General features: G+C 41.8%; 1 protein-coding gene across 8 annotated transcripts in view; it reads right to left on the bottom strand.

Moving 5' to 3' along the window:
* The window catches only part of tenm4 (teneurin transmembrane protein 4), a 205,294-nt gene that overhangs the window by 57,188 nt on the left and 126,219 nt on the right, over positions 1 to 21,887 (bottom strand). For 5 of the 8 annotated variants that reach the window (XM_046389708.1, XM_046389707.1, XM_046389709.1 and 2 more), the window contains 10 exons: positions 21,526 to 21,775; positions 19,613 to 19,687; positions 19,277 to 19,375; positions 18,123 to 18,358; positions 11,713 to 11,877; positions 9,463 to 9,677; positions 8,179 to 8,389; positions 4,140 to 4,241; positions 3,302 to 3,496; positions 1,582 to 1,782 (listed from right to left, as the gene is read on the bottom strand). In XM_046389708.1, coding sequence (XP_046245664.1) covers positions 1,582 to 1,782; positions 3,302 to 3,496; positions 4,140 to 4,241; positions 8,179 to 8,389; positions 9,463 to 9,677; positions 11,713 to 11,877; positions 18,123 to 18,358; positions 19,277 to 19,375; positions 19,613 to 19,687; positions 21,526 to 21,775 — 1,749 coding nt within the window. The remainder of the gene's footprint in view (positions 1 to 1,581; positions 1,783 to 3,301; positions 3,497 to 4,139; positions 4,242 to 8,178; positions 8,390 to 9,462; positions 9,678 to 11,712; positions 11,878 to 18,122; positions 18,359 to 19,276; positions 19,376 to 19,612; positions 19,688 to 21,525; positions 21,776 to 21,887) is intronic. The other 3 variants (XM_046389711.1, XM_046389712.1, XM_046389714.1) reach the window with 1 other exon arrangement.

Here is a 21,887-nt window from a genome sequence, read left to right as displayed (position 1 = left end):
AGGCTGCTCGCTGGGCTTCCCCACTACCGGGCTTAGTGTTGTATTAGACCACAGAAAGCTCTACAATGAACAGGATAAAGGCGGATAAAGAACCAACTCATCATCATTTACAGAGCTCTTTCTCTGCGAAGCAAACTCAGACTAACTGCCCATTTCCCTCAAAATCCCTGGGATTACCTAATAGGTCATTGTGTCTGCTTGGAATATAAAAGGATTCACGGATCCAAGTGACTGCCGGGCTAAAACTCATTTCAGAAATATTTTGTGTGAATACAAATTATGTCGTCCAAAATGAAAGCAGCTGAAGGCTGCTACTGTATCAGCAGCTACAAAAATAGGACTGATGCATTGCTTACCAACACATCAGAGGCCTGTTCAAACAGAGCTATCTGAAGCTTTCTATTTGCCAGAGCATAACCATGAAACATGAATACGGTTTCACTTGAGCTTTTAGATGTGACAAAAACTGTAAAATTCTTCAGATGACTTTACAGTACAGTACAGTTCTCTGTGATTTTTTTCTTTGTAGAACATTTGCATCAATAACATTAGATACCGGCATTTGATAGATCTTTGACAATACTACTGATGTCACTCAGGCTGTTCAGTAAAATACTTCTCTGGTAAGTTCGAGCAGGCAGGCTGCTGTCATAGCTAAACCTACATTGTGCAGGACTTTTTTCCATCCTTAGAGCCTCAAGAAGGCATATTCTAGCTGCAAAACTGTATCTTCTGCTCAGTGTATTCCTGACTACCAAGAGAGAACATTCCCTGTGGACAAAATGAGCACAATGGGTATAATCCTCCAGAGCAGAAAAAGCCATCATCAGCTGTGAGCCTTGTGCCAACATGAAGAAAACCAGAACTGAAAAAAAGAGCATTAACTTTCATTAGATCATGCCTCTGACAATAACCCTGCTATGCGTGTTTCCCTCTTTTCTGTGGCTGCCAGCTAATCACATGGAGACTGAAGATGAAACCATTCGTAAAAGAAATAAATTTAGAACAAAATCAACCAAAGTTTGATTCCTAGCTGTGCACCCCCAGCTGATCACTGATGTGAATAAATAAGGCTTTTACGTGGGCCATTTTCTTTTAACATAATCTGAAATTCTTCTGTGAGGAACTCAGCAATTATCAAAGCTATACTGAACTGAGCAGTGAAATAAATTCCAACAAAAAGGCAAGAACTGACATGTCAAGGTTATTATCATTATTATTATTTGCTGCTGTTTAGTGTGAAATACTAAACTAAATAAGAAGAAATTATACATACAGCTACTGTGATGACTATTTGTCAGGAGCTGAGGATCGATAAGTGTGAGAGATTACATAAGAGTATGTGTATAAATAACAATGTATAAATACAGGACTGAGATGCTACTACATTCATAAATACATATTGACTGAAGCATAAAAGCTGTTCCAACCTTGCATTAAAAAAAAAAGATCTTGGCTAACCTATGTGATATTTTCTGTGAATGTGCTAATTCTCTGTACTTAGTCATCACAGTTAGATCAGCACTAGTCTGAGAAAGGGAATTCTGCCAATGTTTACTCTCATCTGAGAGAAGCACTCACCTGTAGAGCAGTCATGGCCTGTCCAGTTGGGATCACAGCTGCAGGTCCCGGTGTCTGCCAGGAAAGCACCGTGTCCAGAGCACTGGTCCATGCAAGAGGCCCTGGGGCTCTCACATCCTGGCCCGCCCCATCCCACAAAGCAGTGGCACTCTCCCTGGACACATACCCCTCGGCCTGAGCATGTTGGGTCGAGGCAATCCACTAAAACGGTTCCAAAAAGACAGTGTCAAACACACCAGTCACCTGCTGTTACCCTCTTTCAGAGGTAGCCTGGCATTTCGATTCGAGCCTGAGTAGAATGACAACTGCAGCGGGGCAGCTCACTTGGCTTAGCATTTGTTCAGTGAATGCACCGAGGGAACATACAGTAAATGACGTGAGGAGGCCTGCTTTTTCTAAAACCATAGACAAAATTCACAAGCAAGCAAATTAAATGGCTGTTTTCACATCAGGGCGTATGGCACCGAACCGCAGGTACTGCCCACGCTCCTGCTGGCACTTTCCCCATCATCTCATAATGAAAATTCCTCCCAAAGAGGGAGGGTGCTTTAATAAAAGCATGTTACTCTAAAATGAAAGCCACTATGATGAGTACTTAAAAGTTGGAAATAGCAAAAGTCACGCTAACAGAATGTAAAGGAAAAACTGGGGTAAAGTGAGGAAAAGCCTGGGGCAACAGAATTCCCAGGCAAGAGGGCCTGCTTGAAGCCTCACACGGGCTTCCCTCTGCTGCATGTTCTTGTACACTGCATCAGCTCAATTAGTATGTAAATATAAAAATGAACTACTGTTTCTTATAGCATCTCTTCAGCTGACATGTTGTTAAATGAGTGCTCACTTTGTACGACACAAGAGTTGTCGGGGCATGCAATCACAATAATAACATTCTTTCAGCCAGACAATATCTGCATGGCACACACAGATGGCAAATGGGCGCGAAACAGGAGTAATGTCTGGCCGCAGAGAGCAGCAGGCCGCGCCATGGCAGCTCCCCTTTACTATGACATAAATGGGTATAAAGGCTGTTATACTAAGACAAACTGGATCTCTCGCCTCATAGCAGATGGTTTGGGCACAAGGCACAAAGATCAGAGGCTAACTGACAAGAAACTCTCTCCTGGCAATTAATCATTGTGCCTGAAGGTCGCACAGAAGAAAGGTAAAAATGTTAAAGGGCCCTCGTCCACATTCCCCTCCACTCCTTATGGCCAACACTCCACCCAAAATAGAATGGGGAGCCTATGGATGTCACAAACCCCCATTTATCAAACTCCTAGGGTCCATTTTTCATCTTGAAATGAGAGCCTTCAAGAGCTGACAAACACAATGGCTCCTTCAATCTTATCTGGTCAGGCCTTATCCAGCATCATGAACGTGGGGTTCCTAATGGATTAACATCAGACTTTGGGTCTGAATTTCAGACAATAAATGGACAGTTTTGATTAACGTAATGCCTTATAGCCATGATTTGTCTAGGAAAAGTTACCTAGGATGCATAGTGTGAAGTGTTATGGCCGTAATGCTCTTCATAGAGGATGTCCTGTTCTGCCATTAGACAGACTGTTAAATAAGCCGCACCAGCTCAATAACTGTTCCCATTTTGAGCATTCTGTTAAAATGTCAAGAGGAAACAACCTGAGATGGTGGTTAAAGCAGCCATATGGTGCAGGATTTTAGAAGAATTTTAGAAGACGTTACCATGACTTATTAGGACAATCACCTTCTTCACAGTTTTCCCCTTTGTAGCCTGGATTGCAGATACATGTTCCCACGATACAGGTCCCATGGTTACTGCATGTGATGTCTATGCACTGGTTGGTGGGAACGTCACACTCGGAGCCCTTCCAGCCGCTGTGACACATGCAGCGACCTTTAAGGTATTGACCATTCCCGCTGCATAGCACTGGACAGGCAGCTTTGAAAAGAGCAGACAGCACACATCCATTTGAATGGACCCCTCCAACCAGAGCTTCAAAGATTAGTGAGAGTGTGTGTGTGTGCTGAAGCCTCAATCTGACAATGAGCTTCTGACCGAAATGTTAAAGGGTTCCCTCTCCAGTGTATAAGTGGCACAATCACTGCACTTTGGCACCCAGTGCAGATGTGATATAAATTTTAACAAAACCTGATAACAAATATCTGACTACCTACACAATGGCTGTTTAGTTGTTGTTGAAAATAACAAAAAAAGAATTGATAGAAAATGTCAAATATGGTGGCAATCAACACATGGCTATCATATGATAACGTACGTATGGATAACCAAAACCAAACTACTTTCACTCTAATATGTTACCTAAAGTTGTTATTCAGGAGTTCATTTATATGTAACACAATAACAAAATCTCCACTAAGGGAGGAAAGTCAAAATTAATCATCGGGAGATTTAGCGCCTAATTTAATGGGAAAAGATCTGAAGCATAATAAAAAGCAACTCTAGGATTGAAATTGCTTTGTTCTGGTCATGCAGTAAATATAACTTGGTCAGCAACCAAAAAACGTTGTGTATCAGAACGGTGCAGATCAATAAAGACATTATAACGGAGAGAGTGACTCACCTCGCCCACAGTCAGGTCCTTTGAATCCTAAAAAGCAGTGGCATGTTCCAGCAACACAGTCACCGTTCCCAAAGCAGTTACTGGGACAGTCATCAATAGAATCTGCAAGAGAGCAATCAGGAGCTTTCCTGAGTAATGTGGTTTGAAAAACAATTTTCCTCCCACTCATTTTCTCTCCGTTGATAATCATCCCTTTGCTTCTGACAGCGGTAAGCACAGGCTCCAATCCAGTCAACATTTCTGTACCACTGCAAAACATTTACGAGTGCCACTAATGTTTCACCCAACTGGGGGAACAGACTAAAAAACTAAACTGTTTCTGATCAGCTCTAAAACATGTTACAAAGCAAAGGTCTGAATACACTGGACATGACAAGTGACAGGCTCCACCGAACAGGCCTAATCTGACGGTTCTGATATGGGTAATGTCACTGTATCATATTTTCTTCTGTCTGCTTTATATCTCCTCGCAAACAATGAGGCCTACATCTACATTTTTTGTTTTGTGAACATAGCAGTATGGATTTTTAGCACTAAATGTCATTGGTTACAGCTGCGCTTTAATGTCTTCTTTCAATTGTTCAGTTGTGTTACACTGGATCTATGAAAACAACCTGCGCATCAGTTTGGTATAACAATAAAAATTACATGAAGAAAAAGAAACAACAAAAATGCACTGGGATATTAAAAATGTAACTTGGCACCTTGTCTAAATCTAGCTGGGCTCAAATCAAACAGAGTGTGATTTTATCACAGACCCCCAGTCATTCACTCCGATCCAGAAAGCATTTTCCACAGTCACTGGTGTTGATAGATGTCTCATCATGTGCACAGAACAGGCATTATTAAAATTAGGAAGATTAAAAAAAAAAAGAGTAGCTTATGAGACAAGTGCAAACCTTGAAAAAAAAAACAAACAAAACACTTCTGATAGTGGCCTAAACTGCAAAACATTAAAAAATAAGTTTTGAACAAAAGATGGCTCTGATGTAGAAATTGTTTTTCTGAGTCCTGGAAGAAACATGAGCTCTTAATGTGACCATGTGACCGTTCTGTGTACCTGCTTATGAGCCAACATAATACATGTTTGTCAGTGCATTGCTTTTAGTCCTCTCTTTACCTTCAGACATCCTAGAATAATTACCAGTGGCCTTGCATGGCTTTATTACTGTACGAGTCTTTGTTTGAAAGCTTTTTTGTATGACACAAACAATGAGCACAACATTCTCCAACATTTCCTATAAAGATCCCTCTGACTAAATCAAATAAACTGTCAAAATAATTATCTCTATTACCACGTTCGGTACACTCGCTTTTATTAGACCACTAATCTCTGAGGTGCTTGACAGAAGCAGAATTCTGCAACATGATGCTCACTGAATTAAGTCTGAAAAACCGCTGAAAAACATTCAGTCTTGTCCATTGCCTTCAGGCAGCAGAAGCTCTGAGGCCAAACTTAGTGAACAAAGAATCTCTTGTGCTCCACAAAGGGCTAGAAATATGAGCCAAGGATTCAGCTTCCCTTTACTCTGGAGAGTCAATCATCACTGAGGATGCAATGCAAGACTGGGAAAAAAGACAAAGACAGTGAGAAGGAAATAGATTGAGGCAGACCAGAGATACAGAGAAAAGAGAGGGGGATCGGCAATGAGCAGAGATACGCTGCTGTTTCCAGTGCTGCGGGCTTTCGCCACGTTTGGTTACTGAGGGGATGCAGTGGAGACCATCCTTTGGAGTGGAGGAGGCAAATTAGCATTTTGGTGGGGTTTTGAAGGCTTCCAACAAGAAAATTTACCTACAGTAGGAATCCCGGGCTTTTTTGCTCAAAGCAAGTGTGTGTGTGTGTGCGTGGCTATTAATAATTCCTTTCAGAAATAATATAGTCATACAGGAGAAGTTCCTGGTGTGAGTCTTGCATCTGGGTTGTAATTTTTTGTTCGCCATGTAAGGCACTGAAAGATCCAACTGCAATCTACTGATGAGATCTACTGAATGTGCCTCTAATTAAGGTTATCTTATCTTTCTCTATTCTGGGTATTTCTTTGGCAAACAGCAAATGATCAAATGAAACATATTTAATTGAGTTATCGTGAGCTGCAGTGCTCCCATTCTGAACGCTGACGCAGTTTAGCAGACTACTTACTCCCCATGTCTATTGCCTCTGTTTCCTCTGAGAGGAGGCAGGGGAGGCCATGAATATCTCTTGGCTACACACTCGACATAGGCCGACGCATAAATCATGGATTCAAGAAGAGCTTCATTGAAATTCATTACCCTTCATATCAGGGGAGCTAACTATTGTGCGAGTCTCTCCAGTCGGTGAGGACAGAGTAGCGTGTCTTTGGCAGGTTTAATCAGTGCCTTGCCATGCTCTCAGAAGATGCTCAGCTCCTTTGAATGATGGGCGGATGTGTACAGTGAGAGCCTGCTACAGACTGAGACATGATATAGAATAAGAAATCGGCGCTGGGTCTTAGCTTTTCTTTGCTGCGCTGTGCTGTATAGTAAGCCGTGTCTGGGCTGAGGCATGTCTGGCACCAGGCAGCAGGGACAAATGGCTTCATGCTCCAGAGGGCTGTGATACAAAACATTCGGTAGCACACATTTCACATTGCCATGGAGCCACAGCCAAGTAATGAGGAGCAGCCCAGATTAAAGACAGGGCTGCTCAATCCCCCACCAGATATATTATGGCATGGCTATGCGCAACAAGAAAACCTTTCATTTAATACACATAAAGAGCACGAGGTGCCTCACTGGAGGTAAAGTAAGACACTTTTTCCATACCAGCACTGTCACTAAAATAATTTTACTGTTCGTGTCGAATAAACAATGCTTCACGTGTCTCTCGACGTGCCTGTTATGGGTATTGTTCACATATATTTCTATGCCTGGGCTGCTGTATTTGAAGGTCAACTCTATCCCTGCACGGCTCAGTACAATTCAGGCAGTTGGTGAGATTCAATTTCTGCTGAAGGGCACTTAACTGGTGACCCATTTTAGAAAGGGCCCCTATGCCTCCCTCTGAGCTCCTGTGGGCAGATCAGCTCTGATACAAATGAACAGAGGCAGATTTCTAGCTCTGACTAACTCTGCCCCACCCCATACTATCCCCATTGCCATTCGCCATTCGTTGCACAGAATACCTTATCTAGCTGTGTTTTGTGTGATGCAAACCACAGGAGGCCTACATGCACACCATGTCAAGAAGAAATAAGCAAAAGTATACATGTTGCCCCTCCTTGTGTCATATCATATATTAAGTGTTGTATTACAGCTGTTGCTGGCATAGCAAGGGGGGGGCATCTCTTGCCTGTCTCCACTTAGTGTTACATTGGTGTTGAGGACAGCTTCTCATCGATCTGCTGCCTGGCACACCCCCTGTCACAGATGGACTCTGGCCCAGGAGCTTTTAATTAAAGAGCATGTGAGAACAGCTCCCAGCTGCCATCCCTGTGAAAGTCGACACCTCGGGCCCTCTCACACCTTGCTTGATACAGCAGTGCTAATCAAAGGCGCTTTGGGGAAAACAAAAAAGAGGAGAGTACAAAATGAAATCACCTCCACAAATAAGGTTGTATGTCTGAAACACAGCCACGTGCTGCGCAGAGTTAGTGGGAGGAGAGAAATATCTTCCCCACTTTGATATATGGAAAGCGGATGGAAATTGGAGCAAATCGTGATCAAAAATGGCACTAGCAGGAGGGTACAATCATACTTTGAATTGTATGCAAATGGTTCCCAGAAGCTGGACCCCTGATTCGCTTGGAAGACACTCAGGGTAATGAGGATATTATGATCTCTCAGTGCCCTACTCAGGGGCATGGCAGGATAGCACTGATGTCCTGATTTTTTGCAATATTCAACTTCACCTTGATTAACCTGCTCTTTCCTTACCTATTTAAATCTGCCAAAATCTGCCTCTGACTCATGCCCCAAGTCTGGGCAGTTTGCTGTGGAGTGCTGCTGGTTGGTATTATAGGGATTATGTGGATTGCTATTACAGGTTTCAGCAGCAGGTCATGCCCAGGGCACTCACCTATGGCGGTGGTAAGGAAGGAGACAGTTTCAGTTTCTTTTCCGTCGTTGTAGATGGCCAGGTGCCAAATGCCCGAGTCCATGTACTGGATAAATCCTGTGTCATGTGTGGTGATGGGTACCAGGCTCCGCTGCATAGCCACAGGCCCCTCCAGACCGTGGATGTCCTGGGCCAAGAGCCGTCGGCCATCCAAAAGCTCCACAAAGTCAAACTGCAGACAAACACACAGAAAGTGAGAAAGACTGATAGACAGACCGCAGACACACCATTAGAGTGACACATGAGACTCGAGTGCTTTCAGGCCTCTTTATAGCAGAGCATCATTTGGTCTGCATGAATAACTCATCATTCCACAGAAGCTTGAGTAAGTCTTGGCACATCGTGGCTGGATGGGCTGTGATAATTTCATAGTCCACATATCATATATGAGAACCTTGCTTAAAACTATTACAGTGAAAAAAGGGAAGCTGGTGAAAAAGCTAGTGTTTACCAAATAACATCTGCAACGATTTGCCTCATATTAGTGGTGACTCAGTGAATACCAATGAGACGACATTTCATTTTATCTACATAAAAAAGGGAATCTTGATTCATTTGCCACTCTGAGTGTAATCAGTCACAGCATGAAAACCACTCTGGATTATTTCTTTTTAAGTAAGAAATAGGGGAAAGAGACAAAAATGATCCTTTAACTGGAATCACGCTGGACATTAATGCAAACAGTAATCATGCTACGAACACTTTGTTGAACTGCAGTCACATTTAAAGTGGAAAACTCTAAACTCTGCACCAAACAGTCAGATATGATTAATAACATGATATATCTATCTATGGATGATTCTGTGCTGCACATAGATGGGAAATTAGTGTAAAGAAAAATCTCTCTTTCCTGGCCCCTGAGCCCCCCATCTTTGTGTGATTCATTGATGATAGTGAACGTGAAAGAAATTTGCCATAAATCCTTTCTGCAACAATGAAAGTGATTCATAATACAATAGAAAGATTTATGAATTAGTTTGTATTCCTGACACACTCCTACATGGTTGCATAGATTTTTTTTAAACAATATCCCAATTTATATTCTGTGGAAGAGTGGAAGAATGGGTAAAGAAAATGAATGCTAACACTTGCAGACATGACCGTACATTTCACACAGCCTCACATTTACAGTGTATCATTGTCTTAAAAACTCACCTTTCATACAACTAATAAGCACAACAGAATATAACAGACAAACTGTAGCACCAAATTAACGGCTGTCAGTGACATTCTAATATCTCCCACCTGTGTGTGTGATGGAGGTAGGCCTCTCCTTCCATAGATTCCCACTAAGGCATCTTTGCTCAGGGACACATTAAACTTCAGGTACATGGGATGATCAATGAAGACCTGGGACCTCCAGAAGATACCAGGAGGAATCTGCTGCGCGACCTTGCGCCCCACGTCAATCTCTCCCATATCTATATAGCTGTCATCTGGGAACAAGCTGTCCAATTTGCCTGCATTGCACACAAAGCAAATCGGTCAAAGAGATCACACCATTAATCCAGCATGTGGAAGGCAGAGGGAGTCAGTCTGCTAAAGCATGATAGTCTGACCATATCACAGATATTCAATCACATCCCTGACAGCCAGCAGAAAAAAAATGTTATGAATGACCACTGGCAGCAGTTCCAGTCCCAATTCCAGAGGAAGACAGAGGACAAAAGGAAGAGCAATTTGACTGAAGAGCAGTCTGGTCCTCAAACAAAATACAAAATTCTTGCTATGTCCTGAAGTGTTTTGTGTTGATTCCTCTGAGATAGTCAAAAAAAAGAAAAAAAGGAAATAATGAAATGTATCTGGTTGTATAGACTATTTCGAAGCACTCATATCCTATCATCAACACAGGACCATTTTGTTGAGGCTGCTGGATCAAACATGCCAAGTCTGTTGTTCTTTATGATCTGTACACATTTCATACATCTTGCTCTTCAAAGTAAACTGTGATGAAAGGTTTTAAGATATCTAAAATGCTGAACATAGTGGAAATGGTACAACAAATACTGGGGAAAATGCAGCTGCTTTAATACTGAGATGAAACATAGTTATAATTAGAGTAATAACGTGAAAATTATAATTATAGCAGCACCGGATCTCTAATGCTAGTACCTGCTCAGGTACTAGCACATCCGCTGCCAAAAAATGTCCATATGCTCCATAATACACCTTATATTGGACTCCGTGGAAATGGCAACATCTGTTTGCCCATGTAGATGAGCTCATTTCTGTCACACAATCTACTAAAGCAGACGTCTATACAAACTACCCCCAGGACTCGATGGCGTACACGGCTTGAGGTTACACGTGGCACGGCAGATGGCCTTCTTCTCAAAGGTACATCAGTGGCAATGGGCTTTTCGGAGTAGACAGGACACACTCCTCACCTCCCACATCTAGGCTCTCCGTAATGCTATGACACACAGACTGGTTTTACACATGTTGGGGTGTGTTTGCATTTATGCAGCACATTAATGGTGTACTCATCAGGCTGTTTAAATAAATCATAAGCGCAGACCAGTGATAATGGGCCTCATGGTTAAATAAATGGTTGTTGTACTGCAAGCTAAACTGCAGCATAATGCTTTGATGGAAAGACAAGACCCAGGAAGAGGGAGCTACACAGAATTTCAACATGGCACACATCTGCATCACCTTGATAAAACATTAGATAGGTCATCACTGCTTCTGGTGACAGCACTGCAGAATGAGACTTATTTAGAAAACTATGGCTATCGATTTCCTATCAGCAGCTGCTGAAATGCAAGGTCTCAGCTCGGCTGTAGTCATGCTCGTTGTTTGCTAAACACACTTTCTGCTGTCTGGTAAATGAAAAAGACAACTCCTGGATTCATCTATATGGTAATGACCCCATCTCCTACCTATTGTAGTCTGCCAGCGGCAAATCACATGGTTTAATCTGTGCCCATTTGCACGAGAATGGTGCAGAGCAAACTTTCCTCGAGTCGAGCAGTTGGTACCGTGGGGTGAGCACATGCTTTCTTTGGCTGCCAGGAAAGGCAGCCCAGACTAGGAGATGAAAGGATCACATCCGTTCTGAAGAGGACAGAGTGGCTAATCCCCCTCCAGCCCCTGGATACTACGTCCCTTAAGCTGTCCCATTTTCTCCCTCCAGGAACAAATAACACTTTCCCACTTACAACAACTTTCATCGGATTACAATGCCGATCTCTTTGCATACCATGGAGACGCATGAACACAATGAGAAACCGGATAACAAAATAATAATAAACTTGCTTAAACTCCAAAATGTCATCCATAAACTTCAAGATTTGAAAAACTTTCTTCCTTGTGCAGTGCTGGCTTTTTCTGAAGTGGGTGCAATAATATATTACAGTCAAATGAGAACCAGAGAAATAATCCTGAAAAAACAAAACAAAACAAATCATCTGCATTTAGGTTTGTTTATTATTTATAGTTGAAGTACATTTGGGAAAAACGGATTATGTGTATTTAATTAAGAAAAGAACTTACTGTCATCTTTTCCCTTGCGGTCAGGTATATCCAAGCCTGTGTTTCCTAGCGGTGGCAAGCTGAGATCAGTAGGAAAAGGTAGGCCACTTGTATTGTCCTCTGACAGCTGGTACATCTGTCTTTGCATGGGTTGCAGGTGCCAGTTTAGTCCAAAAAGGTGCATGGCTGCAATATTGAGCACAAGACAACCAGAATCAGAATTGATTTATCTTAACATTGAAAAAAAAAAACTATACTCTACAGATTTAACACAAAATAACCCCCAAACTATCAAGGAACTACTTTTCGGTAATTATCTGAAGGTGACAGCTGTAAGATGGAAGAACAGGAAGTAAACTCCAAGGGATAAAGAACAATACATGGTTTAATGGTTAATGCCATTTTTTCAAAAGTGCTGATCAGTAACATCAGAGGATGAATGCTGTCCTGACCTCAGGGGACAACATCTGTCTCACCACACCAACAATGACACGGGCCATCCCCAGTGCCCTGTCATTTTTCCAAACCCATTACCTCTCCATTCCCCTACAAAGCTCGGGGACAAAAGGGGGAAAAAAAGCACATCAGCAGGAAGATACTAGGACTGTTTCAATGTGAACACAGTGGATGAAGTCTGCTGATATTTTACAAGGTCGACAAAAGAAATGTCCTTTGGAACAATGGCAGCAGAGCGCAGGACAGAGGAGGAGGGGCTGACCATGACAGATCACCAATAAGAGAATGGACAAGATGAGCTTAGCAAGGCAAAAGCCACCTTGGAAGTCAACAGTCAGCAGAAAAGGCCCAGGAACTCAATATAGCTATTTTATTGGTTTGCTGGTTCTTTTAAGCTCCTCAAGTAAATAACCATGCAATTCAATTATATAGAGTGAAATTATCTGACAGTTTTAGACCGAAGCTGGGAGCAAGACCTCTCCGGTCCTCTCCATGTTGTTTTCTTCAACCAAGCTCCCACTGTGTTTTATAATAGCATAAACTACTTCATGTCACCAACGAGCCTTTTAGCAACTGTTCAGACAACAGAGAGAACGAAATGGGCCTGAATAAAAGAATGCATAAATTCTAACAACGTACAATAACTGATCATTTAATTTTTTGATTTAAAAGTATAGTTGTTGCTCATTTAACTGAGTTATTTAGCTAAATTTTTCCAGTCACATGGATGACTTAAATGGACTCAAGTGATGTTTTCGTTTAACAAAATTTTGTTTCCCATTCCCACAAGGTTATAGAAGGTGGTGAGAACACAAAGACCATGTCTGGGTTCCTTAAAACCTAGTTTGTCCAGCAACAATAACCACAAAGACTTGGTGTAAGAGCACTAGCTCATATCACCTCACCGAGGACTTGCTGCTCTTCCTGCAGGAAACTACTCGCTCCATCACATTTTTGGCTGTCCACTTACATTATCATTATTGTTTTATTACTAGAATGTGTTGCACACAACTGAGCAAGTCCTTCATGGAAACACTGCAGCAGCGCTAAGTGTTTCTCAGAGCAAGGACAGCAAACTCCAGTTGAAAAAAGGTCAGCAGGGCCCTGACCAATTTGCAGCCTTCAACAGTGCAAACAGGCCATTGTCTCAACGTTACTGTGTCTTCGTCAGGGTCAAAAAAGTGCTTTAGTAATAGTAAAATTTAAAAAATGAAGACCCTAAGTTGCGTCATTAAGCAGTGGATATCATATTTAATCTGTCCAGTTTAAAATCATTAATGATCACCCAAGAGTAAGAGGAGCGTTTACTTGTCCAAGCTCAGCTACGAACTTAAAATTGACTGAAACCACCAAATGAATGATGTGACAAGTGGCAGTTAAAACCATAGTGTCTGTAATACATTGGGTCGTTTCCAGAGCAGACTCCATCAAACACAGATGTATCACAGAACACCATCTTGCCTGTTATAAGTAGCTGGCCCAAGATTAATTAGGTCTGCTTTTTCTGACTGGGTGCGTACAGCAAATTCAAAAAATATTTTCCTGATGCAGCCTAGATAAACAGTGCATGTTGACTGAAAAATTCATGGATAAAAGATAGGTAGCACCAGTGTGGTTATGAGGGGAAAAAGAAGTACAAAGTTCACCTACAACAGCAGCATCTGGTCTGTGTCTGTCCAGTGCCTGTGAAAATGAGTGTGTCAGTGGAGGACAACCAGTGAAGAGGCAGATGGCTTTGTTTGTCATTTTGTAAGCTCCAGGAACACATTCCATTTGATTTGTAGCTCTACATTGACTGGCGAGATGGAAAAAGACAGAGTATGTTGCTGGCAGAACCATTGCAAAGTCACCAGGCAGGGTGTCACTCTAAGAGTCCTAGTAATCACATCTTTGAGAGCCTTGTTCTTTATCCCATCCGTCCCTGAGGCCCTCAATGGAAAATGACTGAAGAGGACTCCTATCCATAAAGATTTACTTCAATGTCTTCCTGGTATCTATGATATGCAGAGCATTGGATCTGAGCCAGTGAGGAGACTCCTGATTTTGTTTTGCTTGCTTTTCAAACTTCGGAAACACTGTGCAATGACATTCAGAAGACTATTGGAACTGGCTGCAAAATGAAGACTGACACGTTGTAGGAATAACAAGGTACTTCTAATAAGAAGGCTACAGGCAGAGACAAGCTGTGTCTGTGTTCCAGCGATGCCACTGACCTGTCAAGGATGCTGAACTTCGTAGCGTCACCCACTTTTTCCTGAGCACATGTTGTGCCCTGCTTTCGCTTATCTCTTGGCAGGAAGCTGGGTCACGCCATGTGCCAATTAGGGAACAGGGGTACTGTAGTACTGTACTGTAGTGAAGACTTCTCAGCCAATCTGAGGAAGTCAGCGCTTATTGCTGTGGGTCATCTGCCAACATTCCTGTGCTTCTATCCTCTGATCTGAAGAGCACTTTTTCAGCTAGTGCACACTTCAAGGGAAGCTATGATGAGTAGAACCTCATTTTATCTCATCTCGCTGGTCAAAATCATCAAATACTGTGAGCTTCTAAAAAAGCAAAATTTCTTGAGGTAAAAATAGCCAACACAGAATCTCATATGCCAAAAAACCAAAACATTTTAACCATATGGTTAATTACTGTTTAAAGAAACACTGCAATGAAGGTGGCAGCCATCACTTGGTCATTTCTCACAAAGCTCCATTCATTTCTGCTGGAGGAACATTATAATAGATATTACGCATTTCTGTATAATCAGTTCTCTAACAGCACTCCCACACCACATCTCTCTCTAAAGAGGCAAAGCACTAAACAACAACACTAAAACACAGAGTTTATTCTTTGTTAATACGTTTGTTAAGTCAGTGATTTTGCGTAACATTTTCATGATAACAGCATGCAAGAGTTTTAATCAGTTTGTCTGGAATTTGGGTGGTGTGACAGAGTTAGCAACAACGTAACTATTTTTTCACTTTGATTTTTCTCTGCAGTTTAAGATTAAGTTTGAGAAAATTAATGCCACATGAATTCTCCATTGTCCTTTATCTATCACTATGGCTTTAATAATTCTAGAAATGATCAGCAGGTAATGCAAAGCCCAACAATGCTCTGGAGAAGCATCATGACTGTTGCTATGTGCTTGCAAAAACACACAGTCAGCAGTGCGATTCTCCATGTTTTGCAGCTATAAGTTGCATGGCGTGTTCATTGTTTCAACTGATACTTGGCAGGGACATAATGTAATAACGTGTTGTTTACATCCATACGTGCAGCGTTATGCCGAATGATTTTTGTCTTTAGATATTACACTGTAGGCAACATTTTAGACTGGTGTAACATTCATCATAAAAAGCAGAAAGGTAAACCAACTGAGCGCTTTTTTCATTTAGAGTAAGATCATCACTGACAAATACGGATACACAGGCATAACGAAAAGCAAAAACGAAACAAATCAGTAATTTTCTAAAGAACAAATAAAATCTGTGTTGCAGAGTTGGATGATCATGCAGTGAACATATTTGTCCTTGGCTAGATACCCAGGGTGAGTGGAAGTGAACACAGGAGGATACTAATGACCTTAAAATGACGAACATATAACAAATGTGTTAATGAGTGAGCGACCACAGAGGAAATAGTGTCATAAACCCCCCACCTTTTTCACACTTCAAAATGTGCCCCCCAAAAAAAGAAAAGAAAAGAAAATGCTCCAAGTCAAAACATCTGTCATGAGGCATAATTGGGTTCATTAGGCATCTCACCCAGAGATCCCAATTACAGGCCTCAATAATTAATTGCACTTGAAATTAAATGTATTTTCTCATCAGCTTTTAATTAAACATGGTCCTCGTTCTTGATTGGAAATTCTGATCTTAGGGTGAGGTTTGGTCTCCTACATGTTTACTTGTGGTGCAATGGGAGATGGTATGAGTTTTGCAGGGTATAATTACACCGTCTGATTAAGGACTATCACGATGATGGGGCTCTCTGGCTTTTGGCCAAGTCACAAGCAGAAGCCTGAAGACACATACTGTATCTCTACAACTACAGCCAAACCGCACTGCTGATGCAAACAACAAGCCAAACCAGAGCTTGATCACACCCAGCGTCATTGATTTCAAATTGCTGGACTTACAGATAATCATCTCAAGCAGCAACCAGCTGATTTTTATTTTTTTCTTCAATCCAGTTCTGTTCTGAATTCAAGATGAAACCACTTAAATGGCTCTGGTGACAAAAAATTAATAATCCGATTTTAGTTTGTTTGGCCTCAAGGAGAAGCATAAATGATGGCTGTTGTTACTGTTACAGCAAAATGCATATCTATAACAAATCTCCTCAATGAAGAATCCATTTATCTCACTGATGAAGGCTATGCAGAAGAACTATTTCCTACTTGAAACATCAACTGCTTATTTGAATTTGTACTGACTGTTAAAAAGCTAGCTTTTCATGTAGATCACCAAATCTTTGGAAATGCCTGCCTATTCAGGCAGCAATGATATCTCAACCATAACTAAATGCAGACCTTAAACATACCTGTTTTACAACCCTGTCACTCATTCCTTTAAATACTCTTTGTGTGATTCTTCATTCTTTGTTTCCTGTTATATCTGTTATGTCCTCTTGTTGTAGAGAACTTCACTTCCTGTGTTTCTCGTCCATTTGACTGTCTGCCACGCCTTGATTAGTCTCACCTGTCCCTCGCTATCCTCCCCTCTGTGGTGTGTTTTAGTCTGTGTGTTTTCTTGACTCTGTGCCACTTCCTCTTTGCACCGTGTGTCATGAGTAAAAGCCCTGAGTGTTTATTCCCCGAGATGTTGGATTTTGGCTTTGTTTAAGGCCTTGCCTGTTGTTTGTGGACTTTTGTTTCTTGTCTGTATCTGGTTTTGACCCTTACTTCCTGTAAGCCTTTGGCACTTTTGAATTTTGTTCATTAAATCAGCTTCCGCTCTGCCTTGAATGTCTGCGTTTGGATTCAATCTCTTATTTTCTTGTTGCCCTGCTTGCACAGACCGTGACACAAAATCCTTTCACTGGAAGAAGCCAACCTCACATTTTCAGTGGACTTTTGACCTACCCACAGTCCTTGTTGTTTCCCATTCGTTCTACCTGACCACACAGTTACAGCAGATGTTAATGCTGTAAACCTGTACCCCAATGTTCTCTCAGTGAATGAAGTCTTATAAGCATTTTGCTATGCTATATGCAGTATTTGTCTTAAACACCAGGTCTTAAAATAAATAAAACAAATCTGTGCCACTAACAAGGACCTAAATTTTAGCTCACTGGCAGAGCAACAGCTTGTTTGGAATAAACATAAGATGAGTTGGGCAGTTAGCATGATGATAGTGATAACTGGCATGGTTGAACATACCAGACGTCAGTATTAAATCAAAGTAAGAAGACAGAGTTGGAAACACAGTTTGTGATCTCTGAGACTTTAAATCACCCAGATAAATCAGGGACTGTATAATCCGATTTGAATATCATTCCCTAAGGGAATGACAGCAGTCAAGGAGAGCAGAACTGATTTAATGGCATAACTCAGATATACCAGCTGCTAGTCCTTACCCAGCTGGGACCCCGATATGCTGGTAAGGGGGATCTTAAATAAGAAGAATATTTTAATGTGAAGTCCTCTGTTGTGTGAAGGCTTTTTAATTCACTTCCTAGCTGACCTATTCACCAGAACAAGAACCTAGACTGTCAATCTCTGCAGATTTAGTCAACCCAATCCATGAATGACAGTGTTATTTAGGCCAAGGTCCACGGGTGAGGAGTCAATCTATCAGTCTCTATACAAGCATCCTCGCACAAGGCACTGAGGACTGGATTCAACACTATCAGAACAGATGATGGAGGGAACACAACAGAGCACGGGATCATCCTGTGTCTGCAGTTAAGTGACGGGGTGGAGCTGGGGCGGACACGCAGACGTGCATCCACCCTAGTGTGTAGAAGTATGAGAGGTGACTCACCGATGAAGTAGGCCAACAGAAACAGGAGGGTTACTGAGACGAGAATAGCACTGAGAGCAGCACATTTCCAGTTGCAGTGCTTATAGGGCTTCTTCAGGTTGAAGGCAGGTCGAGAGAAGGTATTTCGAGGCAGAGGGCGTGGGGGAGGCGAGTACACCGTGCTGGAGGTCAAAGGGTATCCTGGTGACGTTGTGCAATACATTGGTGATGTTCCACCTGGTTTGAACAGGAAGTGCCTGGAAAAAGACACATTTTTATGTTGATCTCACCAGAAAAGCTAATTTCTCAGGAATGTCTATCATCACGTACTGTATGGTATTGCCTATCTAAGTGCAGTCCCTTCCACGGCTAAGTTACTCTGTTTCAAATACTGTTACCATAGTAACGCCTCTGCTAGATTAGTGAGAATACTAAAGCATACTGGGTTGCGCTCAGTTGAAACGGTGAATCAATATTAAATCTAATTTACAAGACTAGTGACCACAGCTGGTTCTTGTTTATGCATTCGTGCCAGTGTGGTGAGGAAAAATTCCAAGTAACTATATATCAGGGCTGTCCAAACGAGAGATGCAGTGTATAAGGTTGCAGGACGGAGTTGAGCGGATTTATTCGTCCTTGAAGAACATGGCTGGCTATCTCAGAAAACATGTGTAGAGCTGCACGTCCAAGAGCCGTACGAGCAGCCCATCAGAGAGTCAGTGGCAGCACGACTGTTGTCAAGGCCGTTTTAGTGACAAGTTTACAAGAAGCTCCCGAGCGACAGTGACATGAATGTGATTGAATGTCACATTACAATGTATGATGTGGAAAGTCACTGAGACCATATTTTATTTATAAATATCAGGACAAATCACTGACATGTCGAGAAATAGGAGATAATACGGGCAACTGCGCTTCGTAAAGCGGTCATGCTTAACATTAATCAAAAGCAATACAACCCAACAATGTGACTTAATGGAAATTGTTAGTTGTATTAAACAGGGAAGGGACAAATACAGCAAAGATTCTGGCACTGCAGGAGATGTACACTGATGATTGACGGCATTTCAAAACAGAGGATGTCTGATGGAAAAATAGTGCAGGCATCACTATTGTTTTCATGGCAAAGCAGATTGTGACAGTAGCGTGAGCCAGATAGCAAACATGCAACATACCCGTCGTTGTATGAGGCATCATGGCGTGCTGATGCCAGAATGTCCATCTCAATGAGGTTGTCCTGTAAAGTCTCTAGGAATGTCTGCTTTGCTATGTTTCTACACACAGGTGGAAAGATGGATATGAAGCTATTGTGAGATGTGCGTGCAAGAAACACACAAATGCAAATACAGTACGTGATTACCAAGCAACGTCAACAGCAACAACTGACAAATGGAGACCAAGACAGACGGCGTGGAACAAAGAAACCAAGGCCCTTATGGAACTACTTCTACCAAAGTGTGAGACAAATAACATCTACCTCTCTTGTTCCAATCATTTGGGCACTGCCATACCTTGTTTTGTACGAGCCCTGCCCTTCTCTGCAAGCGTCTTGCTCCTCTCTGATAAACATTAGAGTATTCTGGCTCCTTTAAGGTTGTGATTGGAAGAAAACAATGCATCACTTACAAATCTTTAAGGTTTCTAACACTTATTTCAGATAAAACACTGTTTATCATCTTAATTTCATTCTTAATTACAAATGAACTTTTCACGCCTTGAAAAGTCGTTTTTCTGTTTTTTTAAGAAGAACACATTCTTAGTTAATTCTCAAGTTTCTACAGGTGCATGTCTCATTTCTCCCATAATGCACTTCACCCTTATGGGAGCTCTGTTCCATAAGGAAATACTGCAGCAACGCCATGGAGAAATAGACTGTCCACATGCAATGGGCAGGCTGAACACGTTCAGTGGTACAAGAGAAAAGCCTTGTTTTTGATCCCTGACTTGTTCATGGTCTCTCCAGTCTGTGTTTTTGGAGAAGAATGTAACTTTTAACGAAGAGAGAGAGAGAGAGAGAGAGAGAGAGAGAGATTCTTGGCAGAGACTCTAAGGAAAATGGTGAGGCTGGATAGGGCCAACCAACTGCTGGCATCTCTCTAGCGGCAGAGCAGGATAAGACCTCACATTGCAGAATTTATCAGTGTCATTAAATTCCACAAAAATGACAAGGGAGAACCATTGTAATACGATTAACTAAGTAAAGGTGACATTTAATATTTCCGTGTCCATGTGGATATTACTAATGGTTTCAATTTCATTACTGGAACTACCAGCAGTTGATCTTTTTTTTCAAGGCAACAGGTCATAAAGACTACATTTGTGGTTTCAGCAGCACTCTTGCCTATTGCAGATCCATTCTCCTCACCATCTGTTTTCTGCTCCATGGGGAATACCTGTGCAGGATTAACATTGGAGCTGGATGACGTGTAATCATTCATTAAAGCACTATCTGTCCTTCCACCGGCTGAAACTGATGCTCGTTTTCCTGTTGACTGAACCGTCTCACAAAAACTCGAGGAAGAGACACTAATTGTGTTCAAGCCTGGTTGTTTATCCATGCCAAATTAGCTATTAGCTATTCTCCTGTCAGCTTCAGTCATTTATTTCAACATATTTGATATACACACTGTAGACAATAGTGTGGTCTTTCATTTGGAATACTTAATACAGATCATCATATTTAAATCACCTAAGTAAAGAGAAAATGATTTTTCATCTATAATAACTCAAAATCAAGGCCACACAATGGATTTTTATTTAAATTAGCTCAGCAGGCAGCTTGGTCACACTGAGAATTTAGGTTTTGTTTGGGGAGTTTTTTTACCGCTAGCAGAGTAATGTGATTATTATGAGGTTTGAGATAATTTGCCTTCCTATTCTTGATTTCATACCGCCTTGCAGTAAGACCAGCCAAAGAAAAAAAATTTCAACAGATATTCCCTTTGTTACAATAACACTTGACAGATCTACTTCACACAAGGGCCTCCTATGGAGAAATGTGCTAGAGAACTGAATACTGATTAATATGAAATAAATAAAACTGAGCTGGAGTGGAGGAGATATGAAGCCTGCACACGGGAGGCTGAATGTAATTTTGCAACAACTGTTTTATATCCAACACGATCATAATTACTCTGCCGTTTAAACTCAACAGCTTCCACTGCTAAGGATTTCAAATATTAAATGAACATCCCAAAAACTGGTCTTTTCTCTTGTTTGCCACGAAATCATGCTCATCACAAATGTAGGCCTTCGCCCCAAGCCCAGATGGCTTCCATTTTACTGCCTTGCTCCTTGTTAGCATTGCGGTAGTTTAATATGGAGCAGACCGCACGAAAACCTGTGTTCAGCAGCACCAGCTCAAGCTCACTCTTACAGATGGAAACATCTCTATACATTGCTATGGAGACAAGTTACACAGTACCTCGTTTCCAGGGGGATGTTGCTGTTGAGGAGCCAGTTGTCCTGTGCGCTACCAGAGTCTTGCCCGCTCGCCGGACCCTCAGGGGGAACAGAGCTGTCTGTAGGTGCGGGACTTGGGTTGCTCCGTGGTGTGTAGTTGCCTCGGTTCAGGGAGTTAATGGAGGCTGCATGGTGCTGATGATTGGGCGAGTGGGAGTGGGACAGCGGCAGAGGAGGCGTCCGCAGCCGAGAGTGGTTTTGAAAGGCTCCGTCTGAAAAGAGGAGAGAAATGAAACATATGACGCATTTTAAAAGAACAACAATTCCACAAATTTAGTGTTTGTTAAGAGGGCAAGACAATCAAAGACACCCAGACATGCAGTC

Source organism: Scatophagus argus, chromosome 5 (assembly GCF_020382885.2).
Source record: "Scatophagus argus isolate fScaArg1 chromosome 5, fScaArg1.pri, whole genome shotgun sequence".
NCBI classification, from domain to species: domain Eukaryota; kingdom Metazoa; phylum Chordata; class Actinopteri; family Scatophagidae; genus Scatophagus; species Scatophagus argus.
The sequence above is the reverse complement of the archived record's forward strand: the minus strand, read 5'-3'. Positions and strand labels throughout refer to the sequence as shown.